Here is a 27,015-nt window from a genome sequence, read left to right as displayed (position 1 = left end):
ATGAGAGAGGGGAAGGGGTAGGCCACATGCCCAGGATTCCCAACATGTAAGAGGCAGCCCATTGATGATGTTTTTCTCTCATCGATGTTTCTATCTCTCTACCCCTCTCCCTGCCTCTCTCTCTAAAAGTCAATAAAAAATATTCTTAAAAATAGACCTTTTCATTATTAGATTTAACAAACTTTTGCTCCCTAGCCAGTTTTGCTCAGTGGCTAGAGATCAGCCTGTCGACGGAAGGCTCCCAGGTTCCATTCCAGATCGGGGCACATGCCCAAGTTGCAGGCTCGATCTCTCTGAAGTCAATAAAAATATATTTAGCCGAAGCCGGTTTGGCTCAGTGGTAGAGCATCGGTCTGCGGACTGAAAGGTCCCAGGTTCGATTCCAGTCAAGGGCATGTACCTTGGTTGCGCGTACATCCCCGGTAGGGGGTGTGCAAGAGGCAGCTGGTCAATGTTTCTCTCTCATCGACATTTCTAGCTCTCTATCCCTCTTCCTTTCTCTCTGTTAAAAATCAATAAAATATATTCTTTAAAAAATAAATAAATATATTTAAATTATATATATATATATATATATATATATATATATATATATATATATATATATATAACAAACAAGAGAACAAGCTTTTGCAAATTGCTACAAGTTTCTAAATACCTACTTTGGATTTCTGTTCCTATCGCTGTCCTTGGACCACAGTTGGAGTAGCACTGGTCTCCATTGGAGCATGTATTGTAATTGTGTCCCTGAGCATCTTTTTCATTGAAGATGGGTCCTTCCAGGGCGACAGCTTTCTCATGGTCATTCCATGTCCCCCACAACCTGGAACAGAAGGCTTTACATCTGGCACACTATACATGCACACTTCATTTGGACAGGAACTGAAAATGTTTGAACAGAAAGAGGCATGACCTTATAAAAAAAAAAAAAGGCCATGACCATGTGACTTTCAAGACTCCATTACTTTCTGGCTTGGAGGCTATTGGCAAGTCATTTAACTCCACCGTGCCTCCGTTTTCTCATCTGTGAAATGTGGGAAATAACATGCAACTTGGATCTTGAGGCAGAGTGACACACAGATGGTAAAGCAATCAACCCAACAATGGCCATTAGTGTTATTGCTACCGGTAGTTCAACTACAATACCAAGTCAAATACTAAAATCTCTGAAACAAACTACACTATGTAGTCTCTGGGCAGGCTTTTACTGTGAAGGGCCAGAGAGAAAATATTTTAGGTTTGGGGGCCAAAGGACTCTGCTTCAGCTATTTGATGCTGCCGCTGTAGTGCAAAAGCAGCCAGTGTAGCTTGTAGAGAATGGGGAGACGCTGTGTTCTTACTCAACTTTATTCATAGACACGGACATTTCAGTCTCATTGTTTCCAAATGTCACAGAATATTATTCTGAAAATGTTTCCAACCATTTAAAAATGTAAAAATGATTCTTAACTGACAGCCCCTACAAAAACAGGCATCAGGCCGGATTTGAGCTGCCAGCGTTAGTTTGTTTAGCACGATCCTGTGCTAAACACTTCCTGCCTCAATTGAGTTGAAAATGCCTGCTGCGTATTGGGGGGGGGGGCGGGGGGAGGTAAGAAAGATTAATTCTGCTATTTGCTAAAGATTTTTTTAAAAATTGATATTATTTTGCGATAATTCAGACTTAGAAAAAAAGTTGAAGAAACAATAGAAAGAGAGAGAAAAGGAGAGGGAGCAAGGGATAGAAACATCAATGAGAATCACTGATTGGCTGCCTCCTGCATGCCCCCTACTAGGGATCAAGCCCACAACCTGGGCATGTGCCTTGGCCAGAAGTCCATCTGGAGACCTCTTGGTTCTTGGGTCAATGTTCAACCCATGTGGGCTAATGTTGCATTTCTAAGAGTATAACTCTTCCTTAAGGGGCACAGTTGACAGATCTGCCTACATCAGCATCACAGGGCTGTTGAGAAGCGAAATGAAAAGGTGGGAGGTGTTGCTCTCATCTCAAAACCGACAATGAAATACAAATTCTGCAGATCCTGGTGCTTTGAAGGTTGGCATTTGGAATGATTTTACCATAGCTGAACCATATCTACATTAAAATGGTTCTCAAACTTCAGCATGCACCAAAAAAACCTGCAGGGTTTGTAAAAAAATATAGATTTCTGGACTTCATCCTTAGAGAGTTTCTGATTGAAAGTTCCTGGGGGTGGGGCCCTGGGACTTGCATTTTTAACCAGTTCCAGGTATCCAGTGGGTCCAGGCACTACAATTTTCTGACCCCTAGTTATTAGAGTTTTCCCGAGAATCCTAGGGCTGGGATTCTATCTGGTGCACTCAGGTTTATCTGGTCTCAACTTCCCCCTTCCGTCCTCGGAGGCAGGACGGGGGCAAGGAGACCCTGGTTAAAGTCCAACCCCACTGAGCGGGTTATCTAGCTGCTGACAAGTAGGGCCTCCAGATTGCCTTTGCAAAGGGTCTGAGGCCCGCCAGGGCCAGATAACACTATCCCGGTGGTATCACCGCTGCACGTGGACTCCGGGCTGGCTCCCCGCCCCCGGGTCAGCTGCTGCCACAGGGCGGAGCTAGGGGCGGGGACCGCGGGCAGGACCCGAGGGCGGGGCGGGGCCAGGCCGTGGGTCCTCGGTCTAAGCTGGCCCCGGCGCTGACTCTACCGACTGGAGAAACCGGAGGGACGAGGACATGCTGGGGCTAGCCCATCGCATCCTGTCGCTGTGGCTGGTGTCGCTACTGCCAGGGATGGCGCGCAGCTTCCGTGTGAGTCCACGGGCTCCCCGCGCGGGGATGCATGGGTCAGGGGGACCTGCTGGCGAAGGACTGGGCTGGGGCTATGGCCAAGAGGGGTGGGTGCTGGGGGGCGGCGGGCCTGGGATCCCGGGGTGCACCCCGCTGGCCCGCAGCTTGCAGAGCGCAGGCAGCAGCCTGGCCTCCTGTCCGGGGCGGGCCGGACGGGACGGGCGGGGCGCGCGTCCTTCCCGGTAGCCGGTCGGTCGCTTGTGTGTGTTCCGCTCCGGACGCCGGTGGTTTCGCTGGGACCCAGGTCCCCCAAAGGTGCCGTGAGGTGGGGGTTGGGGCTGGGATTGCAGTTTCGCCTTCAGGATGGGGGATTCTGAACCAGCGCGCCTTAGAGGAGGAAGTCGTGGGCTCTGGCTTGGGGCGCCCTCCCTGGTCCGGCGTGTGCTCTGCGGGGCGCTCCGGAAGGAGAAAATGGGGTGCCGCCCCCTCCCCCGCCATGGGAATTTTGGGTTCATTGCTTTCGAGACGTCCTCTATCCAAACACCTCGTGCCCTTCTTGCCACTCCCCGCCGCCGCCTCCTCCTTTTTGACTTGGATTTTCCAAACCTTCAGGGTCGCCGAGGGCGGGCTGGCGGCGGGAGGCAGGTGGCAGCCAGGGCTGCTGCAGGGTCTGCGGAGCGGGGAGGCGAGGGGGACCCGCCTGGTGGGAGAAGAACTGCAGGGAATTGAAACCGCACCAGCTCTGCTTCCTCCAGAGTCTGGGTGGGCCCAGTCCGGGGCTCTGCGTGCAGTAGAAGTGGTGAAATTCGGGCCCACTGGCTGGTAAACCATCCCCCGCGATCAAAGGCTTAGAGTAACTTGCCTAGAGCATAGAGTAACTTGCCTAGAGCAAAGTCAATCTTAAGTATTTGGAAACGCCTATGGTACGTATTTTAATTTAGAGTCACCTCCTATGGAGTATTCGCTTCCCTGTCTGCTGGGGTCTGTGGCTCCTGTGCCCCAGTTTTTGTTTTTGTTTTTGTTTTTTTGCCAGGAGGCCTGGGGGAGACCCCTGGGTGGGAACTAGCCCGCGGTGAGAGCGGCAGAGATGAGTGTGTGCGGGAAGACAGACCTGTATAGTCGGATGGGCTGCGGGAGGGAGAGAGGTGGGTCTATGGGCGAGGAGCTGGTGGGCAGGGCAGTCCCCTGAGCCATGGTTGCTCCTCTTTGTGCAGCATCAGTCAGCAGTGGGTGCCCTCCCACTGCCATGCCAAGGCCTGCATTTGGGAGGCCGGCCTACCCCCAGGGATTCTTCCCTCGCTGGGCCTGGGGCTGAAGAAAGCTAAAAGCTTTCCGTGATTCACTTGTTTACATTTACCTTAAAAATTTTTTTAAAATTGATTTCAGAGAGGAAGAGGGAGAGGTAAAGAGATAGAAACATCAAGGAAGGAAGAGAATTATTGATTGGCTACCTTCTGCAACGCCCCCTGCTTGGGGGGGGGTGTGTGTGGATAGAGCCTGCAACCCGGGCATGTGCCCTTAGCAGGAATCGAACCTGGGACCCTTGAGTCCGCAGGCTGATGCTCCATCCACTGAGCCAAACCAGCTAGGCCCCTTGTTTACGTTTGTTTAGAACAGCGGTTCTCAAACTTTTAACTGTCCTAGAAATTAAAATTAAAAATATCTACTAATCTATGGCATGCTCAGAAACCTACGTTTTTTTGGGGGGGAAATAACAATGTTTCCCCCCAAAATTTAGGGTGAAGAGTGGTATTACAATAGTTTTCACTTTTGCAGATCTCTTTCCTGTCCCTCTTAATTGAGGACAGTCGGAGCTTCATAAAACGTGCTCCTGTATACTCAGTGTTGCCGTAGCCTCTGTCCCGGAGCGTCTGAAGGGTCCGCTGTGCACTCAAGAGAGCATGAGAACGGGAAGGGCCTAGTCTCATTGTGAAAACAACTTGAACTCAATGGACCCCCGGAGTGTCTGGCGGGCCGCGCTCTGAGACCCGCTGACTTAGAATAACGTTTCTCGCCGGGACCGATTTGGCTCAGTGGATAGAGCGTCGGCCTGCGGATTAAAAGGTCCCAGGTTCGATTCCGGTCAAGGTCATGTACCTTGGTTGCGGGCACATCCCCAGTAGGGGGTGTGCAAGAGGCAGCTGGTCGATGTTTCTCTCTCATCAACGTTTCTAACTCTCGTTTCTAACTCTCGTTCCCTCTCAATTCCTCTCTGTGTAAAATCAATAAAATATATTAAAAAAAAAAAAAAGAATAACGTCTCTCTTGTAAGAGAAATCCCACACGCCTTGTGGGAAAATGATAGCCGTTCAGAAAGCCGGGGAGAAGAAAATGGACACTGCCCGTCCGCGTCACAGTCCGGTGTCTGTGCTGCCGTGATACAGCGCGGCCACGGACTGGCGGGTGCGGATTCTAGGCAGGCCGTGGGCCCATGGAGGCGGCCTCCAGGTTCTGAATGGGGGCAAGAAGGCTCTAACTAACATCCCACAAGGCTGACGCGGGTTCCTGGTTGCAGGCGGACCCGACCTGACCTGGCACCCTGTCCCCGGCCACTGTCCTTCCTAAGGAACTCGCCCGCCAGAGCTCACCGGCACGGACCTGCCAGGGGACCCCTCTTAGGAGCCGAGACCATGGCCATCTTCAGGCAGCTCTCCCTGGGCGGGAAGGCCGCCCTGGCCGCCGGCACCGTCTTCGTGTCCATGATCATCTCCCGCTCCTACCTGGCCGAGAGCCTCGAGGTGCGGGCCTGGCGCTGGCTGTTCCGCCTGCAGCTCGCCCTGTTTGCCAACTCGCTCATGCTCATCGGCTCCCTCTACATCTGGCGCAGCACCGTGGGCAGCCTGGGCCACGCGGCGTCCTCGCCGCCGTCGGCCTGTTTTCGCCTCTGGAAGGCGGCGGTCGGGTCCTTCCTGGCCCTGGCCCACTCCAGCTTCTTCACCTCGCTCTTCCTGGTGGCCGAGGAGCCCTACCTCTTCTCCCTGGCCGCCTACGCCTGCCTCGGGGCGTACATCCTCATGCTCTTCTTCCTCGGCACCCTCCGCGGCGTGGAGCAGGCCTGCCAGCTCCTGGCCTGGCGCAGCGGCCGGCTGGCGGCGGGCGGCCCAGACAAGGCGAGGAGGCGGGCGCTGCGGCCGGCCCTGGCGGTGGCCGTGACCGCCGTGCTGAGCCTCGCGGGGCTGCTGAACGCCGCCCAGCCGCCCGCGGTGAGGACGGTGGCGGTGCCCATCGGCCGGCTGCCCGCCTCCATGGACCGCCTCAAGATCGCGCTCCTCTCGGACATCCACCTGGGCCCCACCGTGGGCAGGGCCAAGCTGGAGACGTTCGTGGGGATGGTGAACGCGCTGGAGCCCGACGTCACGGTGATCGTGGGGGACCTGTGCGACGCGGAGGCCGCCGCCCTGCGGACGGCCGTGGCCCCGCTGGGCCGGCTCCGCTCCCGCCTGGGCACCTACTTCGTCACCGGCAACCACGAGTACTACACGTCCGACGTGGGCAACTGGTTCGCGCTGCTGGAGTCCCTGGGGGTGAGGCCCCTGCACAACGAGAACGTGAGGATCTCTGCCCCCCGCGCCCGGCCCGGGGCCGGCGAGGAGAAGGAGGAGGAGGAGGAGGAGGAGGAGGAGGAGGAGGAGGAGGAGGACGCCTGGATCTGCTTGGCCGGCGTGGACGACATCGAGGCGGACATCCTGCACTACGCCGGCCACGGGATGGACCTGGAGAAGGCGCTGGGGGGCTGCAGCCCGGACCATGCCACCATCCTGCTGGCCCACCAGCCCCTGGCGGCCAAGAGAGCCCTCCAGGCCCGGCCGGATATCGACCTGATCCTCTCCGGGCACACCCACGCCGGGCAGATCTTCCCCTTGAACGTGGCGGCCTACCTCCTGAACCCCTTCTTCGCCGGCCTCTACCAGGTGGCCCAGACCACCTACGTGTACGTCAGCCCGGGCACGGCCTACTACGGGATCCCCATGAGACTGGGGAGCCGGGCGGAGATCACAGAGCTCGTCCTGCAGCGGCAGAGGGCTCCCTGAGCCCGGCCCCGCCCTGCCCCTCTGCCCTGGCCCTCGTCCTCTCTCCCTCTGCTGCGGGGCGGGCTGCCTGTCTCTCCCCCTCTCCCCACTTCCAGCCTTTCCTGCCCAGCCCTGCGGACACACCCTGGCCACCGCCTGGTTTGAACCGTGATTTGTGGTGGGGCCGCTGGCCAGGTTAGCTCTGTAGACGGCCAGCTGCTTTCTTCTACGCGTTTGTGAGGTCACCAGTCACGTGCGTAAGAACGGGCACCTGTTGTCCAGACGATGTGGTGTAAGTCCCCCGCTCTCTCTGCAGAGCTCCCAGGAATAAACCTCATTAAAGAAACACGGGGTGGCTTGCAAGGGATGCCTCCTAGAAAGCAGAGTGGGGAGGGAACTCTGAGTGCCTTTCAGACCCTCCTAGGACTTGGGCAGAATCATGGATGCAGAGCCTTCTGGGTGAGGGGCGTGTTGCTAGCCACCTGGGAGAGCCGGTGGGATGGAGGCCCCTCCGGCTACTGGAGGAAGAATAACTTATTTCCCCCCCTTGGTTCTCTCAGAGTCCCCTCTATGGAGAGAACTGGCCGAACCTGCTGGAGTGCAGGGCTCATCTTAGTCCAGGCCTGGAGGGATGCTGTTCCTGTCGGTGCTCCTGGGCCTCGGGGATGGTGGGGATGGTGGGCGTGGGGGTGGGTGGGAAGAAGCAGAGTGCTGCATGGGGACTCCAAGGGTGTTTGCCTCCTTTTATGCAATCGGGTGAGGTAGCGAGGCACTGGGCAAAGGGCACTGGCAACCTGACAGGGAGATTCTCGGGCAGAAACCACCTCGGATACCTCCCAAAGAAGGTGTTCTTGTCACTCCCTGGTGGCTCAGGATTTCGTCAGTCACCAGAAGTCAGAGAACGAGGACCTGGAACCTGATGTTCTTTCAAAGTGGTTTGCTCGAGGCTAATTTCACTTCCCGTGTGTAACTACCTGGGGTAGTTTCAGTTCGGTGTAGGATGTCTTTCTGTGTTAGAGGAAGAGCCAGGACCCTGGAGTCCCACCCCAGGCTGGGGTCTTTTTGTGTGTGTGTGTGAAACAGGCTCTCTCTCCAGGGGGAAAGTTGCATGGGGAGTGGCAGGCCCCTGGGCTCCAACAGGGCCTTGCGGCCTTGCCTCGTGCTGGGCCCTGGCTGTGGAGCGCTGGGACCCTCCTTCCTATACCAGACGGCTTCCAGTTCCCTGGCCTGACCTAGTGGAACTGTCCTAGGACTCTGGCCGCAGACCCATAGGGCCACCTCTGCTGGCCACCGGACCCATAGGAAAACAACCAGCGGTTACCGGGACTGGCCCTTGTGCCAGAACCAAGAGACCCTAGGCCCCTGGGGCAGCCATCAGCAGTCCTGTTAGGAAAGGCCTCTCTGAGGAGAGACTGAGAACCTGGGCTCAGCGTTGACATTTTTGTGACCGAGAGTCTTTCTCCGTAAAACACGGGGACCACGGACACCGCTCTGAGTGGAGAGGCCCACCCTGCTGCTCACCGCCAGGCCGTTGGGCAGGAGACTTGACCTCCCTGAGCCTCGGTTTCCCTCACCCTAAAATGGGGCTAATGATCGTATCTACCTCAAGCCTGTCTCGTGGGGAGGGCCCTGAGACTCAGCGTGTGAGGTGCATGTGGCACAGTCACAGTGGGAGCACTCGGTGTTGTTCATCTATAATAGGGGTGTCGAACTCAATCAGAGAAGGGGCCAAAATCTAAAATCCAGTCTAAATCGCGGGCCGAATGGTTTACTGAACAGTCATAAACTGACAGTGTCATAAACTGACAGCGGAGTGCAGTGATGACAGCGCGGTGCGGGCCACATTGCAAGGCCTGGCGGGCTGGATTTGGCCCGCAGGCCTTGTGTTTGACACATGTGATCTATAAGCACAGTGGGGCTCACTGAGGAGCCGTGTTGGGTGTGGGCACCCCGGGAGTTTCTGGAGCCCGCAAACCCGGGGGGAGGTGATCGGGTCCCGTGTCGCCTGCTGCTGGGCACAGTGATTGGTGGGGTTGGCTGTCCTCGGCCTGTGTGACTCTCTCGGGTGCGCGCTCTGCCTGGTGGCTCTCGGGATCCTGAAGACCACCCTGATTTCCAATGTGTGGACAGCAAGCCTTCCTCCCCGTTCAGCGTGACTGATTCCTCTCCGTTAGACACAGAACAGGCCCTCCTTACCTGTCCGAGGAAGAGTCCTGGGTGGCTCGTGTCCCACGATGTGGCGGGAGAAAGTTGTCCTTGATCGCCGTCTGCACCTCTCTGTTCTTCCCCATTTACCTTCTTCTGCTTGTGGCTAGAGGAGGTGGAGAGAAATAGTTACTTGGCACTTGAAAATTCTTTCCATTTTATTTTATTTTTTTAAAATCTGTACATGCATGTTAAAACAAAATGTTTTTAAGAAATTAACAACGGCATGTGTAGTGTGATCCTACTATTGTTAAACTTCAGTACCTTAGACCCACTGTCATCCATTCCAAACATCCATCTTTTTTTTTCCTTTGCAGAAAACTTTATTGTGAACATTTTTAAATATTCATAAAGTGCACAGAGCAACCTCTTGAATCTCCATGGGCTCACCACCCAGCTTCCACAACTGTGACTGTTGTTCTTTCTCATTTACCCTTGCCCCACACTGTTTTTCTCTTTTGGCTGGACAGTATTAAGCTAAACCTTAGAAAATATAATTTTACCCCCAAAATACTTCCGTATGAATCCTTTCTAGAAAAGTATACACATAATGCTATTCTATCCAAGGAAACTAACAGCAATTCTTTAATATCATCTACCATCTCATCTAGTAGGAGGGTTAGGGGCTAGAAGCCAGGTCTTCAGTGGTTTTTGTTTTTTTTCCACTGAGGGTTAAGCAACTGTATCTGTTACAGGTGAGTAACAGGATTCAAATACAGTTGACTGTCCAAAGAGTTCGTATTGAGTTGTTCCTGCATATCTGAATTGTCTCCATCTCCCCTCCTCCAACCTGGTCAAAAGCACACGGCATAACATTTAGCATTTTAATGATTTCTAAGTGTATAGTTCAGTAATGTTAAGGGTAGTCATGCTGTTGTGAAACAGGTCTCCCGAGCTTTTTTATCTTGCAAATCTGAAACTCTATACCCAGTAAACAATAGCTCCTCTTTTCCCCTTCCCTCACTCAGCTCCTAATAACCAGCATTTTAATTCTTTTTTTTAAAAATATGTATTTTTATTGATTTCAGCTAGGAAGGAAAAGGGAGAGAGAGGAGAGAAATATCGATGATAAGAGAGCATCATGGATCAGCTGCCTCCTGCAAGTCCCCCACTGGGAATTGAGCCCACAACCCAGGCATGTGCCCTTGGCCGGAATTGAACCTGGAACCTTTACGTTCACAGGCCGACGCTTAATCCACTGAGCCAAACCATCTAGGGCACCACCATTTTACATTCTGATGAATTCGACTCCTCTGGGTACCATGTATAAGTGGAATCATGCATCGTTTATTTGTGATGGCTTATTTCACTTAACATCATGTCCTCAGTGTTCATCCATGTGGTAGCATGTGACAAGAATACCTTTCTAAGGCTGAATAATATTTCTTTGTATGTATATATCACATTTTGTTTATCCATTCATCAACGCACATTCAGGTTGCTTCCGCTGTTTTTTTGTGGTTTGGTTTTGTTTTGTTTTTGTCTACTGTGAATAATGCTGCTGGGAACATGGGAGTGCAAATATCTCTTCAAAAGACCTTGCTTTCTATTCTTTTGGAAAAATACCCAGGAGTAAGATTGCTGGATTATATAGTAGTTCTGATTTTTCATTTTTTGAGGAACCTCCATACTGTTTTCCATAGTTGAACCATTTTATAACCCCACCAACAGTACACAAAGGGTCTGATTTCTCTCCATTTTCACAGAACTAGTCATTGTTTGTTTTTTGTTAGTAGTGTGAGGTGATAACTTATTGTGATTTTGATTTGCATTCCTCTGATGACTAGTGGTGTTGAGCTTCTTTTCATATTTTCGATCATTTGTATATCATCTTTGGAGAAATGTCTATTTAAGTCTTTCCCCCATTTCAAAATCAGGTTATTTGACTTTTTGTTGTTGAGTTGTAAGAGTTCTTTTTCTATTCTGTGTATTAACCCCTTACCAGATAGGTGATTTGCAAATATTTTTTTTACTTTAATTTTTAAATTTTTTTTTATTTTTTTAAATTAAGGTATTATATATATATACATATCTTACCATTGCTCCCCCCACTCCCATACATGCCCTCCCTCCCCAGAGTTTTGCGTCCATTGGTTATGCTTATATGCATGCATACAAGTCCTTCGGTTGATCTCTTATCTCCCCCTTATCTCCCTATCCTCCCCGCTGTAATTTGACTGTTTGTGTATCTGTGCTTTCCTGTCTCTGTATCTATCTTTTTGTTCATCGGTTTATAATATTGTTTATTATCCATAAATGAGTGAGAACATGTGGTGTTTGATTTGCAAATATTTTCTCTCGTCCACAGATTGTCTTTTCCCTCTATTGCCCTTCACGTGCAGAAGTTTTTGAGGGTGCCCCATTTGTCTATTTTTGCTTTTACTGCCTGTGCTTTCGTTGTCGTACTCAAGCAATCATTGTCAAGTCTAATATCATGAAGCTTATGATCCATTTTTATATCTGATGTAAGATAAGGGTCTAACTTCATTCTTCGTAGATATCTAGTTTTCCCAACCATTTGTTGAAGAGACTGTCCTTTTCCCATCGAATGATCTTGGCAACTTGTGGAAGATCATTTGAGAAAATCTTTATATTTAATTTTTTAATTTAAAAATAAAAACTATACACTCTTTTTCTGAGATGAAGGGGCAGAATTAAGTCTGCAAATGTCTGTGAGTCCTAGAGGATTGGGAACTGGTCCCAACTGGACCCATTTTTCCTCCATCTGTTATTTCCCCTCCTCTTCCATCATAATTTACCCTCTTTACCCACAGTCCTTTGGGAGACTCAACAAAAATCTTTGCAAAGTCAGACAGGCATAAATTAGTAAATGAAATGAATAAAAATAGAATGTAGCAGCTCATCTACAAATTTTCCAGATCCATCTAGATTCTCATCATTCCCTGTGGTGGTTTTGCTTTTCTAGCCTGCCTTAGGTAATGGTGTTTCCATGACATTTCATGTGTGAAAGATACATAGATCTGAAGTAATTCAAATCTGTGTTCTAGTCATCTAAAATATTCCTTCTCTTTCTCTTTGTCCTGTGAACTAAAGGGTCTGGGAAGCCCATGGTGTATAAAGACTCATCCACCCCTGTCTTCTCCCCTTAATCCTACTCTCCTGTCAACCCTAGGTGCTAGCAGCCTAGGAGGCTTTGGGTTCTGTCACCTTAGAGCTGAACGGTTCATGTCAGGAATTCTGTAGGCTTTTGGTCTGTATGGTGAGTTGAAAGGGTTTAGGGGATGGAGATCCATTGAGTGAGTGCTTACTAGCATCATAGGGAGGGACCTGAGGACACATCTTTGCATAATCGGCATGACCCATAACCTGGGATATCACAGAGCTCCTTTCATTTCTTCATTCTAGCTGAGGAATGTGCACAAGTAATGCAAATATAGTATTGTTATTCCTGAGGGTTAGGAAACTTGGGGAATGTTCACATTACTTGATGGTGTAAAATATCAGTGTTATGTTTCATGGTTGGTTGGTTTTTAATGCTCATTTACCACTGAAATATCTAAACTCAACAAATAACTTAAAAATGTTATGTTGGACTGTATTAAGTCCCTCATGTGTATTTGGCCTGTGGGTATTTTGTTGATACTGCTGTGCTGTTGTTTTCACCTCCAGGCATATATGTATTATGTCCCTGAGGGACCCTGGGAAGATGTGGGCTTGGCCTTGCTTGGGATTGATTTTACTTCACATGTTTTCTATGGTCTCATGCACTGTAAGCACTGATGCTACCACATCCCTGCGAGTGTGAAATAAAACTGGCTCTTCCGCACTTTGTCCCAGTGCCAATTAATTTAGGAGGGGTGGAATTTGCACACAGGGCATATTTTTACATTCTTTTCATTTGGGGGGAATAGACTCTGCATTCCTCCCTCACATTTCTTGATCTCCTTCTGTTGGTGGTGCCACAGTGCGCAGATATTAAGAATGCTGACCCCTCTCTAATATCCTTAAAGGTCATTTCGGAGCCATGAAGTGGATTTTCCCTGTTAACCTTGACCATGACAGTCACCAATTGGAAGCTGTCTCTTAGGTGGTGCTGCTTCTATGACTCTCCCTATCTATCTTCTCTGTCTGTTTTTCTATTTTTTCTTCTTCTTTGTTTGTTAATCCTCATCCAAGGATATTTTTTACATTGATTTTCAGAGAGTGGAAAAGAAGAGGAAAGACAGAGAAAGAGAAAAACATCTATGTAAGAGAGAGAGAGACACGCATCAATTGATTGCCTCCACGTGCCCCGCCCGAGATTGAGCCTGCAACCTAGATACGTGCCCTTGACGGAATCAAACCTGCGACCCTTTTCTTGTTAGACACATCTCAGGACGACACTCTATCCCTATAGCCACACTGGCTAGGACTCTGCCTGCTTTTCTAAGCTCCAGTTTCAGAGACTTGTCACTGCCTCCCAGGTCCAAATAGCATGTTGTCATTTATATGTCAGACCAGAGGGACAGCCTATGGAATGTCCTCACAGTTAAGGTCTCTGGGAGAAAGCGGGGCAGTCAGTAGGGCCCTGGGGGCAAGAGAGAATGTGTCCTGCTGTCCTGCTCCCTTACAAACAAACCGCATTTGATCCTTTTTTTGACAAGTTTAGAACATCAGCCTCAAACCAAATGCCAAAGGCTCTGCTGACTGTCTCTGGTAACCCTGTCTGCACCCACAGGGTAGGTGGCCACTTCATCCACCAGCATCTGTTTTTCACTGGGGCTCACGGGCCATTTGCAAGGCGTGTGATGGGGATGTCCTGTGAGGCTTAGTGGAGGGGACGCTCTATCTGCTATTTCAGGAAGAATTGTGGTCTTGCTTCCGACTCATCTTGAGGGGAGGGGGTGTCCAGTTCCAGTACCTCCACTCAGCCTTGACCTTCATAGTGGCTCTTACTCATGGTGAGGGCGCTGGGGGTTGTTAGGCAGAACCATCCCAAGGTACACGCAGGGCCAGTGGAATAGCCATCAGGCGGGTCCTCTGACTTGCTGGACCCACTGTGAGGAGGACTTTCGCAGAGCCATAAGGGAGAGTGATGGCATTTCATGTCCTCTGGTATCAGTATCATACCCAACCATCCTCCGAAGGTCTGGGGGTGCCACTTTCCTTAGGACTCAGGGACCCTAAGTCCCACCGGGGAAGGGTTGGGGACTATTGCGTGTATAGTCCTTGGAGTGGCATCGCTGGGCCCTTCCTGATGGGAATCCATCCAGCCTTCTGTTCACTTTATTGGCTGTCAGAGCTGGCAACTGGGGGAAGGGATCAACTTTCCATTGCGGGAGCTGACACCAGCCTTTGGCTCACGAGTTCTTGGTTTGTTTTTTTCTTGTGAGACACATCAAGTAACTCCCTCGCAGGTCACCTAACCATCTCACCGTCTAGGAACGCCATGGTTCATGAGCCATTGCTTATGATGGCTATTGGCCAGCACACCTGTTTGCCACTCTGGCCTTGCTGGTCATTGTTGTCATGGCACCCCCCTGCTCCTGATGGTTAAGTGGTCCCTCTTTGATTGTCAGGATCTCCTAATCCCCAAACATAGGGATCCCAGGGCCAAGGCAGCATCTTCTACAGCAACTTGTGGTATTTTCCTACAGAGGACAACACGCTAGCTCATCGGCTTCTCAGGAATGCCAGGTTCCTCCTTCCTGGGGCATTCCTCATGAAAGGGAGTGTCCTGGGGAAGTACAGTCAGATGGTGGCTTGTGAGCCATCTCATAACTTCCTCAGGATGCCAACACAGTCCTGGCATCTCCAGCTCATTTCCTGCAGGTCCAGGTTCTGGAGAACCATCCTCACAGCACGGGTGTGTGTGTGTGTGTGTGTGTGTGTTAAGGTGCTTTACCAAGATGGTATCTCACACGTCATGGGAGAATGCACCATGTCAGCAAACTTCCCTCTATCCAGCTTTCTGTTCTGACCCCTCCAGATGCACTACCAGTGTCTCCACAATTAAGTCCTGAGCCTTACTTTTCTGGAAAGAGATGTAGGTAATCATTGTGTTGGAAGCCTCTGGCATGCACAGAATGCTCTGGGCGGATGGCTTACATGAGCCTGTCAGCCAATCTGTTTCTTCAAAGCTTTCAACTCTGTTACAAAAGCCAGGCAACCTCCCAGTGCTTACAAAGACCAGTAACATACCCCATTCCAGGGGTAGAGTTAATGCAGATGCCACACACACACACACACACACACACACACCCCTTCTGCCTGTACCTCCTCCAAATCCAGCACAGGGGAGGGCCTTAGTGTTTGCATTACATCACCACCCACGTAGCACCAGCTGCAGGGTCCTTGCTGCTGTTTGGCATCTATGAGAAATCCAGGCACAGACTCACATCCTGAGCATCTGCTATTTAGGCCACACCTTCATCTGGGTTCCTCTGGAAGCATAACATGAAACAGGGGCTCCAGTGCAGGTGCTCTGAGAAGTAACTCAAGAGTGCAGAACACTTCTTGCCAAAACCAGTTTGGCTCAGTAGATAGAGCGTCGGTCTGCAGACTAAAAGGTCCCAGGTTCGATTTTGGTCAAGGGCATGTACCTTGGTTGCGGGTGCGTCCCCAATAGGGGGTGTGCAAGAGGCAGCTGATCGATGTTTCTCTCTCATTGATGTTTCTAACTCTCTATCCCTCTCTCTTCCTCTCTGTAAAAAATTAATAAAATATATATTTTTTAAAAAGTGCAAAAATAAGGGACAGGTGGAAAGAAGCAAAAGCCTATATGAGGACATGTGTGTGGTTCTCTACGCAACAGACATGATTCTGCGAAGATCATTTTTCAGAGTAATGAGTAATCTAGCGATCTCCAAAGATGACCAGTGAATTCCCCCCGCCCGTGTACTGTTACAAACTCATAGCTGTTAATATCCATATAATCTTTCCCCCCTGTTGATATGTCTCTTAAGTTTCTCTCTCTCTCTCTCAGAAAAAAAAAAAAAAAAAAAAAAAAAAGCTCAAATATTTCCATCTGGGGCAGTGGAGCCTCCACAATTCAGCTCCATGTCCTACACGTAACCAAGCCCCTGGTCCTGTGGTTCTCCCTGCTGTCCACTGCCCACCCCCCGTCACCACCACGATCCAGGTCTCTGCTTCCTGTTTTGCCACTTCAATAAAAGGCCAGAGTCCTGAATGTTTGAAAGCACTCATTGGATCCTACCGTTCTTCTGTTTAAGTTGCTCTCCATAGCTCTTGCCATAAAGTCCAGGCCCTTGAACTTGGAGTTCAGGGCTCATTCCATCTGGCCCCTGCCCATCTCTGTTTCAGTGGCTGCCATGCTCCATCTGTACTGAGGTCTGCAGCCCTCTCCCTTCCCTGCGCCTGCCCTCTCTGCCAGTGTCACACGGAGTTTCCTCTGCCTACATCACCTTTCCCTGTGGTCAACTCTACTTCATTCTAGGGTTCCATTTGGGCCAGTAGTTTCCTTTCTCTCTTTTTCTTAACATATATTTTTATTGATTTCAGAGAGGAAGAGAGATGGAAAGAGAGAAACATCAATGATGAGAGAAAATCACTGATTGGCTGCCTTTTGCACACCCCCCACTGGGGATTGCACGCAACCCAGGCATGTGTTCTGACTGGGAATCGAACCTGGGATCCTTTAGACCACAGGCCGATGCTCTCCACTGAGCCAAACAAGATAGGGCCAATAGTTCTCTCTTTAAAAAAAATTTTTTTTTTTAATTGATGTCAGAGAGGAAGAGAGAAGGAGAGAGAGATAGAAACATCAATGATGAGACTCTGATCCACTGCCTCTTGCATGCTCCCTACTTGGGATGGAGCCTGCAACCCAGACATGTGCCCTGACCAGGAACGGTGACCTCCTTGTTCATGGGTTGACACTCAATTATTGAGCTACACCGGCTGGCAGGCCGGCCAGTAGTCCTCAACTCTGTTGCACATTACATCATCTGGGTCAGTTTTAAGAAATACCAGTGCCTGGGCTACTCCTAAGATCAATTAAAATCTGAATGTCTGGAGCATGAGGCCTGACTTTGCTATTTTAAAAACTGCAGGTGATTCAGACGTGTGGCCAAGGTTGAGAACCACAGTTCGGGGTCCCTTGCCACTTCCCTCCACGCCTGGGTTACATGTCATTGCGTACTGCTGTAACATTCTGCTCAGATCCTCTTTTATTCCCAGCTTTATTGAAACATAACTGATGGGTAGCATTGTGTAAGTTTAAGGTGCACGACGTGATGGTCTTATCTTTATCATCTAGGCCTCAGTAGGTTACCCCTCGGGTTTCTTCCTTGTTGGATGGAAGCATGGAGGCTGAGGTCACATCTGTGTGGTCTGTGCTTACTCAGCACACAGTAGGTACTTGGTGATATTTCTAAACGGATGGTAGGGAGCTATTTGGGCTGGGTTTTGAGGTTTTAAATACAGGATGGGGCTCCACTGTGTGGGACGAAAGCCACATTCTATCATCCACCAACATAATATCTCGTCAACTCTTCTCTGGCTTTTTGGAATCCCTTCTCCTAGACATGCGGGCTTCAAACAGCCCCTTCCTTTTCCCCATTTGTGCCCAAAGTTGCTTACTTCCTTGTTTGTTCAAAGAACATTCCCAACTCCTAGGCCACCCTTAAACTTGTGAGAAATCCTTATTTGACACTTCGCCATATTCATGCACTGAAAATGTTTTCAAAATTGGGGCACCTGCTGAAACCGGTTTGGCTCAGTGGATAGAGCGTTGGCCTGCAGACGGAAGAGTCCAGGGTTTGATTCCAGTCAAGGGCACATGCCTGGGTTGCGGGCTCGATCCAATCAATGGAGGCAGCCAATCAATGATTCCCTCTCATTGTTGATGTTTCTATCCCTTTCTCTTTGAAATCAATTTAAAAAATATTTTTAAAAAATTGGGGCACCTGGTATATCAAATTATTTTTGTATTTTGTGAGTTTCTTGAGGAGTATCTTGCCTTTGAATGGAAATTAAAGCCTTGGTTTACTAGAAGAATAAATTGTCATTAAAATGATTATTTTATGATTATTTATGTATTCTTATTTTGAGGTAGCTTTAGTGAGATGTAATTCACATACAGTAAAGCTTTCCATTTGTCCCACAGCAAGCTATTTGGAGTGTTCTATCTTACAGTCACAGTGTTCGATGCCCTTGTTGGACTTCGAACATATGATGTCAAGACCCGCCCCCGCGCTCCCTCCTCTCCTCCCCCCCCGCCCAGACTGTGATGCTGCTATGAAAAAAAAACTTTTTTAAAAAGTTCATAGTGGGCCCAAACCGGTTTGGCTCAGTGGATAGAGCGTCAGCCTGCGGACTGAAGGGTCCCAGGTTCAATTCTGGTCAGGGGCATGTACCTTGGTTGTGGGCACATCCCCAGTAGGGGGTGTGCAAGAGGCAGCTGATCGATGATTCTCTCTCATTGATGTTTCTAACTTTCTATACCTCTCTCTTCCTCTCTGTAAAAAATCAATAAAATAAAAAAAAAGTTCATATTGGGACCTTTGAAAGCCTAAAAATGCACAAGGAATCTTACCAACGTTTCTGGTAGCCCTAGTCCTGGTGGCACCTGTGGCCTGTTGCTGCCTTTTTCATCCACCAGGGGGCAATATTTCCCTCTGCCTGTTGGCCTCTCCTTCGAGATCCTAGCATTTCTGGTTTCTGAAGCCCCGCCAAGTGTTTCTCAAAACTTGGTTTGACCGCTGGAAATACATGTTACTTTGCAACCACGTAGAGACCTATGTACATATGCAATTCTATGTATATACATATACGACAAAAGTTTCATAAAATAACACTTGTCTTTACTACGTGCAATGCACTCTATTTTCTAGTCTCTTTTATTAGCAAAAGGTGCCCATCATCACTCAGCCCGAGTTCCTGGCTCACAAACGGGGCCGCAGCCCACAATGTGAGAAGTATTGCTTTAGAGTTCACTTAGTGTGACATCCTTCCTGTTCTGGATGAAAGGAGGCGGGACAGAGGGACCTGCCCAGGTTCCACCCAGGTGAACACCTAGGATGAGGCTTGAGGACTTCCAATCTGTTGCTTTCAGCCCAGTGACATTACTGTTGAGGTACATCCAGTGCTCTGGCAGGTCACAGCCATAGGGAGGGAGGGGTGTGTGTGTGTGTGTGTGTGTGTGTGTGTGTGTGCTGTATTCCCGGCATACTGGGCTTTGCTACACCAAGAGAAGAGTCGCCGCCAGCAGGGTTTTCCCTTCAGAGATAGAATTCCTACGTCTCAGCCACCACTGACTGTCAGATCGGTGCTGGGCTCTGGAAGGTGAGCCCTGTGGAGTCCTGCCCGTGGGTCCTGCGTGGTGATTCTGTTACCCGAGTGCCAACCTGGCATCGCTGTGCTTTGTTCTGTAGCCCAGAAACCAAGCATTCACTCCATCAACATAGCAGCACGCACATTAAATAGGCAGGGAGACACGTGCCACTCGCACGGTGCCCACCCCCGGGACGCTGCAGGTGCGGGCGCTCACGTGGTCTCACCCTTGCTCTGTAGAATGCCTCCCGGAGGACGTTCGAGATCGACTACGACCACGACTGCTTCCGCAAGGATGGCCAGCGTTTCCGCTACATCTCGGGCAGCATCCACTACTTCCGCGTGCCCCGCTTCTACTGGGAGGACCGGCTGTTGAAGATGAAGATGGCTGGGCTGAACGCCATCCAGTTGTAAGTGGGAGGGCCCCGGGCTCTCCCCTGGGCCTGGACACCCACACCTGGAGAGAGGTTTCTCAGCGCAGCTATGCCATTGCTCAGGGTGGGAAATGGTGTCCTGGGCTCAGGGAGGGGGTTCTCGTGAGCGTGATTGGCCCTCCTTCAGGCAATTCATCACCTCTCCCAATCTTGAACGTCATCGCAGAAATCATACCTTGAGTTTCAGCTTAAAAGGGCAAAGGGGAGTATCAATGATTGAGCGTCCACCACGTGCGGGGCACTTGACATGGATGATTCCATTTCTTCAAGGTATTACCATTCCCGTGCACAGCTGGTGACATTGAAATTTGCCCGAGCACGTATGTTTGGCCAGAGATCCATCTAGGATTTGAAGATAAGGGTGTGTTTTTTTTAAGTAGTTACAACGTCTCTCAGCTCTTAGGGGGATATTCCTTGTGAGGTAGATTCCAGAAACCCAGCCTGTTTTCAGGGTTCATGCTGTTGCCCGGGGTTGTAGAATTACCCCAGGAGCTATCTCTCCTCATCTCTCTTCTTTGCTGTTGCAAGGTGACTAATTGGGAAGAACTGGGGTGGCTGGCCACTCTGGTTTTTGCGCTGCTGATGTGAATTGCCGATAACTTTGCAAAAAACTAGAGAGTGAGAAAAACCCAGAGGCAGATTCCTGGGACAGATAATTTAGGGGGAACCCCCGCTTGTTTTTCTGGTTCGAAGGCCACTGGGGTCTGTCTGCAGTTTCAACCCTGTGTTCAAGGGAACCGAGACTATCTGTGGCAGGGGACCCTGAAAGCTTAGGATGGTGGAAAGAGGACACAGCCAGCCCAGCCCATGCGGCTCAGTGGTAGAGCATCGACCTATGAACCAGGAGGCCATGCTTCAATTCCCAGTCAGGACACGTGCTTGGTTTGTGAGCTCCATGCACAGCAGGGTATGTGCACGAGGCAGCCAATCAATGATTCCCTCCCATCATCGATGTTTCCATCTCTCTCTCCCTTCCTCTCTGAAAGCAATAATAATATTAAACATTTAAAAATGACACAAAAAATAAATAAAATAAAATAATAAAATAAAAAGAAGGACACAGCCAGGGTCATCAGAGAGACCTCTGTGATGGCCATGGGTGGCTTCGTATTTAAGTTTATATTCCATGCTATAGGCAGTCAGGGAGGCCAGTAGGGACTTTTGTCATTTTACCTCCTGCGTCGTGTCCCTGACAAAGTCTTCCATCAGGAGGACAAAGGGGTTGAGCTTTCTCCATTTTTATTAAAAAGTACTTTTCACAAGATACGTGTAGTCATGCATGGTGACGTTTCGGTCAATGACAAATCTGCTGTGCCCCGGCCAGCGGGACAGCGACGTGGGAGCGAGGAGACACCTGGAAGGGAATGAGGGGGGACAGGAGACGCAGAGAAATGGAAGCAAGACAGGGTTCTGATCAAGCCTCAAATTTTATTTGTTGCAGCCGCAATATATGTACACAGGTTGTAGGGGGAAGTTGCCGCGGAGACATTCCAGGGCGGGGAGGGTTGTGTATCAGCAGGATGTGTCTGCAGGGGAGGATACAGCAGGGCGAGTTATCACAACAGGTGTGCCTTGCTCAATGGCCAGATATGCTGCTAGGCATTTAGATTGTTTCTAGTTAACTGCCACACCGCAGCTTGTCACATGAGTTCTGGTAAGTCAGAAACTCAGTGTCTAAGATGGAGGTGTCTTTTAAGATGTAGTCACTAATTCTTTTTTGGCTCCCGACACTGCTGTATGCTAGCGGTTGCATAAGATATGACGGAACTGTGCAGTTTCTGTCACCCACTGCCGTCACAGCCATTGCAACATGGAAGCACAACACATTCCTCCTGTGATGGTGGTTATGCTGGTGTGAATACTCTGGTGCTGCCAGTTGGAAGTGTAGCACATACAATTATGCATGGTACCTAATGCTTGGTAATGATAGCAAGTGGCCACATTACTGGTGAATGTATTTACTGTACTATACTTTTTAGTGTTATCTTAGGGTGTACTATTTCTACTTTATAAAAAAAAAAAGAGTTTGCTGTAAAACAGTATGCCATGTTACCGTGTCTCTCTCTTTAAAAAAAGGTGTGTGTTTTTTTTTTTATTGATTTCAGAGAGGAAGGGAGAGGGAAAGAGAGAGAGAAACATCAATGATGAGAGAGAATTGTTGATTGGCTCCCTCCTGCACACCCCCTACTGGGGATAGGGCCAGAAACCCAGGCATGCGCCCTTGACTGGATTCAAACTTAGGACCCTTTATTTATTTATTTTTTAAAATATATTTTATTGATTTTTTTTACAGAGAGGAAGAGAAAGGGATAGAGAGTCAGAAACGTCGATGAGAGAGAATCATCCATCAGCTGCCTCTTGCACACTCCCCACTGGGGATGTGCCTGCAACCAAGGCACATGCCCTTGATTGAATCAAACCTGGGAGCCTTCAGTCTGCAGGCCGATGCTCTATCAACTGAGCCAAACCGGTTTCGGCCAAACTTAGGACTCTTTAGTCCAGAGGCCAACACTATCCACTGAGCCAAACTGGCTAGGACTACCATGTCTCTTATTGCTATTTGTTCTCTCCTGCTTGATTTAATTACATGTGATTTTGCTGTACAGGCTTGTAGCCTTGGAGCAGTAGGCTATACCTATAGTCAGCAAACTGCAGCTCGTGAGACACATGCGGCTTGTGAGCTGTGGTTTGCCACTCTGTTGACTGATGAGTTTGCCAACTACTGGGCTAGATCATCCAGGTTTATCAATGTACTCTATGATATTTGCACAACAACAAAATCGCCTAATGACACATTTCTCAGAACCTATCTCCATCATTATGTGGTTCTGAATATATATATATATATATATATATATATATATATATATTTTTTTTTTTTTTTTCTCTATATAATAAAAGCCTAATATGCAAATCGATCTAACAGCAAACGGATCGGTGGAATGACTGCTCATTATGATGCCATACTGACCACCAGGGTGCAGCAGCTCAATGCAGGAGCTGCCCCCAGCAGCTCAATGCAGGAGCTGCCCTCAGGCCAGCCAAGGCAGGTGCCAGTGCCCCCGTCCCCACATGTGTCCCCCCCTCCCCTCATGTTCGCCCTGCAGGTCACCCTGCAGAGGAAGGTGACCAGTGGTGGTGGCGGGGGATGGGGCCGGCAAGTGGGTGGCGCCAGGCCAACCAAGGCAGGTGCCAGTGGGGGCCCCCCCCCCCGCCTCTCACAGAGAGAGGCGACCAGTGGCGGTGGCAGGGGGCGGGGCCTAGGAACAAGTGGTGACCGGCCAGCCAAGGCAGGTGCCAGCAGGGGGTCCCCTGATTGCCCTGCTGGTCGCCCCACAGATTGGCCCTGATCGCTGGCCAGGCCAAAGGACCCTACTCATGCATGAATTTCATGCACCAAGCCTCTAGTATATATAATGTATATTTTACTTTACCATAGATATTTTCATTTTTCCTAAGCTTTTCCCAGGTATATGTAACTTCTACATATTAATAATTCGTGTTCCTATAATTCTGTATCTTTCTTCAAGTCAAGCGGTCAATAGGAATGGACATTCTTGTGGGTCATAAACTGGAAAGTGTGCTCCCCGCCCCCCACCTCCACCCCCACATTTGATTCGCTTGGGTAGCTGCTGTGAAAACTCGAAACAAGGCCCGTTTCCCAGAGGCTGCCTGAGGGAGAGGTCTGTGCCTCCTGCACGTTGATAGCTCTGCAGACGTTCACATAGGACATCTGGACTTCTGAGCTGTTTCCAGGGAGGGGCTGTGTGTGTCTTGGCAGCTACGTGCCCTGGAACTACCACGAGCCCCAGCCGGGAAAGTACCAGTTTTCCGGGGAGCATGACGTGGAGCATTTTATCCGGCTGGCGCAGGAGCTGGGGCTGCTGGTCATCCTGAGGCCCGGACCCTACATCTGTGCAGAGTGGGAGATGGTGAGTGCCGCCAGGCTGGGCTCTGCCTGTCTGCTGGGTGTGTGACCCCGCTGGGCTGGCAGGCAGGGAACCAGGGGGAAGGGAGCTCAAGCCGTTTAAGTAAGTCTCTAGGTCCAGATAGCGTGGAGCCTGTGACGGGAGCCACACAGGTGTCTTTTCCCTTAAGACATTGTTTCCCAAACTTTTGACATATGTGTGCCCCTTCTGTAATTTTCGTAACGCTGGGTACCCCTCGTACTCATGAGAACGTAGAATTAGGCGCAGCTCAGCACGGTGCAGTGCATATCCCCACCAAACTCTTCCCGTACCCTGGGGGTACGCGTACCACACTTTGGGAAACACTGCCTTAGGAGATGCCTGAGCAGAGGGAAACGGGTAAGGGCCAGAGGTGTGGGTCCTCCTTGCTGGTCATCACAGAGCTCAGTTTCCTCATCCGAAAAAAAGCAGGTAATGGTGGGCACTCTGTCAGCCTCAGAGGCTGGCGGTGCAGTTACGTGGAATCAATCCATAGCTGAGGCTTTGATTCTCAGACCATCAGTATTTGTAAAGAGTGACCTTAGCCCTGGCCGGTTTGGCTCAGTGGATAGAGCATCAGCCTGTGGCCTGAGGGGGTCCCAGGTTTGATTCCGGTCAAGGGCACATGCCTGGGTTGCAGGCTTGATCCCCAGTGGGGGGCATGCAGGAGGCAGCTGATCATGATTCTCTCTCCTCATGGATGTTTCTGTCTCTCTCCCTCTCTCTTCCTCTCTGAAATCAATAAAAATAGTTTTTGTTTTTTTTTTAAAGAGTGACCTTAGTTTGACCACGTTACAATTCCCAATTTCCCTGATAAGTCTCCAGATTAGAAAGCCCAACTCAAAATGCCCCTTCTCCATGGAACCTTCCATCCCTCACTGCCAGCAGCAATTTCTCTCTCCCCCGAGTGCCTTTCACGAAATGGACCTTACGTTGGCTGCTTTTTTTCTTTCCTTCACCCTAGGGAGGATTGCCTGCGTGGCTCTTAGAGAAGGAAAATATTGTTCTCCGTTCGTCTGACCCAGGTAAGTTGCGACCCATGCCTTGAGAGGATGTATGAACGCGTGGACAACGTATGTCGTGAGAATCGGGTGTTTGGAAGGCTGGGGGACTTCTGTGCAGACATTTCTGAAAGTGTAGTGAAAGTGTTTATCGCTATCCACTGCAGAACGCCAGACGTTGACGGGTAGGAAACAGGCTTTCTTGAACTTGACCAGATCTTGCTGACAAACTGATAACTCTTTGAATTGGCAGCGGGCCCTGCTTGCGGTTGACCAACTGACTTGAGTGCTTTCTCCTCCTGCATTCTTAGAACATTGCGTCTAGCCAATCCCCATGGCAGTGTCTGGAAAGATGTCGCTGGATTGCTGGGTAGCTAAAATGCTCTCTGTCCCTTTATCTCCGCTTGCAGATGTAAATGATAGGTCTTCAGTTCTTGACTTTTTAAGCCACTAGGTGTGATTTTAGCTGTAAGCCCTGACTCACTGCATTTCTATCTTCTGAGGACTTCAGTTTCTCTTGGGGGGGCGGGGGAGGGATGAAGGTGGCAGCTGTCACTGGTTAAGGTCACTGTGGGAAAGGCCAGTGCGTGGTGCTCTGGGCACGTTTCCTTCTGAGTGTATTCCCCTCCCATTTTGCACCCTTAGTATAGGATTAGTGTTTTCATATGCATTATCTCACTTAATCCGGCAACATGGCCGGCAACTTTATATTATCCCCATCAGACAATGTAAACATACAATTTATTGGAGCTTAATTGAAAAAAAGAAAAAAACCTACTGTGACAGAGAGGAGGACAGACCCTTCAGTCATTCTTTTCTTGTTTTTTTTTTTTTTTTTTAATATATTTTATTGATTTTGTACAGAGAGGAAGGGAGGGAGAGAGAGAGTTAGAAACATTGATGAGGGAGAGTCATCGATCAGCTGCCTCTTGCACACCCCCTACTGGGGATATGCCCGCAACCAAGGTACATGCCCTTGACCGGAATCGAACCCAGGACCCCTCAGTCCCCAAGCCGACGCTCTATCCACTGAGCCAAACCGGTTTCGGCCTTTTCTTGCTTTTTTTTAACAAATATATATATTTTTTTATTGATTTTTTTACAGAGAAGAAGGGAGAGGGATAGAGAGTTAGAAACATCGATGAGAGAGAAACATTGATCAGCTGCCGCCTGCACACCCTCTACTGGGGATGTGCCCGCAACCAACGTACATGCCCTTTACTGGAATCGAACCTGGGACTCTTGAGTCCGAAGGCCAATGCTCTATCCACTGAGCCAAACCAATTAGGACACTCTTTTCTTTTTTGTTGTTAATCCTCACCAGAAGATATTTTTTTCCACTGATTTTTAGAGATAATGGGAGAAGGAGAAAGTGAGAGAGACAGAGAGGGGTGGAGGGGAGAAAAGAGAGAACTATCAATATTAGAAAGACACGTCGATTGGTAGCCTCCCGCGAGCACTCCAGCCGGGGCCAGGGATCAAACCTGCAACCCAGGTACATGCCCTTGACCCTCTGGTCTGCAGATCAATGCTCTAACCGCTGAGCAACACCAGCCAGGGCTTAGTCGCTCTTTTCCCCACTTAACACACACTGGCAGGCTGCCCCAGGCTTTCTGTCCTAGCTGCAGGGGCGGATACCAGGCATACTGCTCCTTGTCCACAGGGAGCTCAGCTGAGGAGACGGCTCCTTGCACAACTTTTATCCGACTCGTGGGACATGTAGCCGCCCCGTTTCAGAAGGCAGTTGTTGAACCCAGTGTATTCTGATCTCAGCTGGCAGCCCCAGAGTCATGAGGCTGGGTTGTGTCTATTGGCGCTAAAAGGTGCTTGATGGTGTTAAACCTGTCTTGCGTTCCAGACTACCTGGCAGCGGTGGACACGTGGTTGGGGGTCCTTCTGCCCAAGATGAAGCCTCTCCTCTACCAGAATGGAGGGCCGATTATAATGGTGCAGGTAACCATGGAGATGAGCATGGCTGGCGGGGCGGGAGGGCTTCCATCCAGTCACAGTGATTATAGGAAGGGTGTAGGCCTGAGCTGCACAAGTCTGTGTCTCTGAGAGGCAAAGTCACAGATGGTGCTTTGATTTAAACTGCATTTGGGCCGAAACCGGTTTGGCTCAGTGGATAGGGCATCGGCCTGCGGACTGAAGGGTCCCAGGTTCGATTCCGGTCAACGGCATGTACCCTGGTTGCAGGCACATCCCCAGTAGGGGGTGTGCAAGAGGCAGCTGATCGAGGTTTCTCTCTCATCGATGTTTCTAACTCTCTATCCCTCTCTCTTCCTCTCTGTAAAAAATCAATAAAATATACTTTAAACTGCATTTGGGGGAGGTACTACCTTTTTTGAATGCCTGCATATACCAGACTCTGTCCTGGATGCCCTGCCAATGATATTCAATTATTCCAGCCACTGTCTCTTTTATTTATTTTTAATATTTTTATTGA

At 49.7% G+C, this 27,015-nt stretch overlaps 1 protein-coding gene across 1 annotated transcript in view; it reads left to right on the top strand.

Moving 5' to 3' along the window:
* Window positions 1-5,254: 5,254 nt before the first annotated feature.
* The window catches only part of LOC311631461 (beta-galactosidase-like), a 66,292-nt gene continuing 44,531 nt past the window's right edge, over window positions 5,255-27,015 (top strand). Inside the window, exons 1-5 of the mRNA XM_084901580.1 lie at window positions 5,255-6,764; window positions 19,428-19,597; window positions 23,403-23,553; window positions 24,533-24,593; window positions 26,428-26,522. Of these exons, the coding sequence (XP_084757706.1) occupies window positions 5,370-6,764; window positions 19,428-19,597; window positions 23,403-23,553; window positions 24,533-24,593; window positions 26,428-26,522 (1,872 nt within the window). The 5' untranslated portion in view covers window positions 5,255-5,369. The remainder of the gene's footprint in view (window positions 6,765-19,427; window positions 19,598-23,402; window positions 23,554-24,532; window positions 24,594-26,427; window positions 26,523-27,015) is intronic.

Source organism: Pipistrellus hanaki, assembly GCF_964339955.1.
Source record: "Pipistrellus hanaki genome assembly, chromosome: 13".
In the NCBI taxonomy this organism is placed as follows: Eukaryota; Metazoa; Chordata; class Mammalia; order Chiroptera; family Vespertilionidae; genus Pipistrellus; species Pipistrellus hanaki.
Note: the sequence above shows the minus strand (reverse complement) of the source record. Positions and strands in the feature narration are given on the sequence as shown.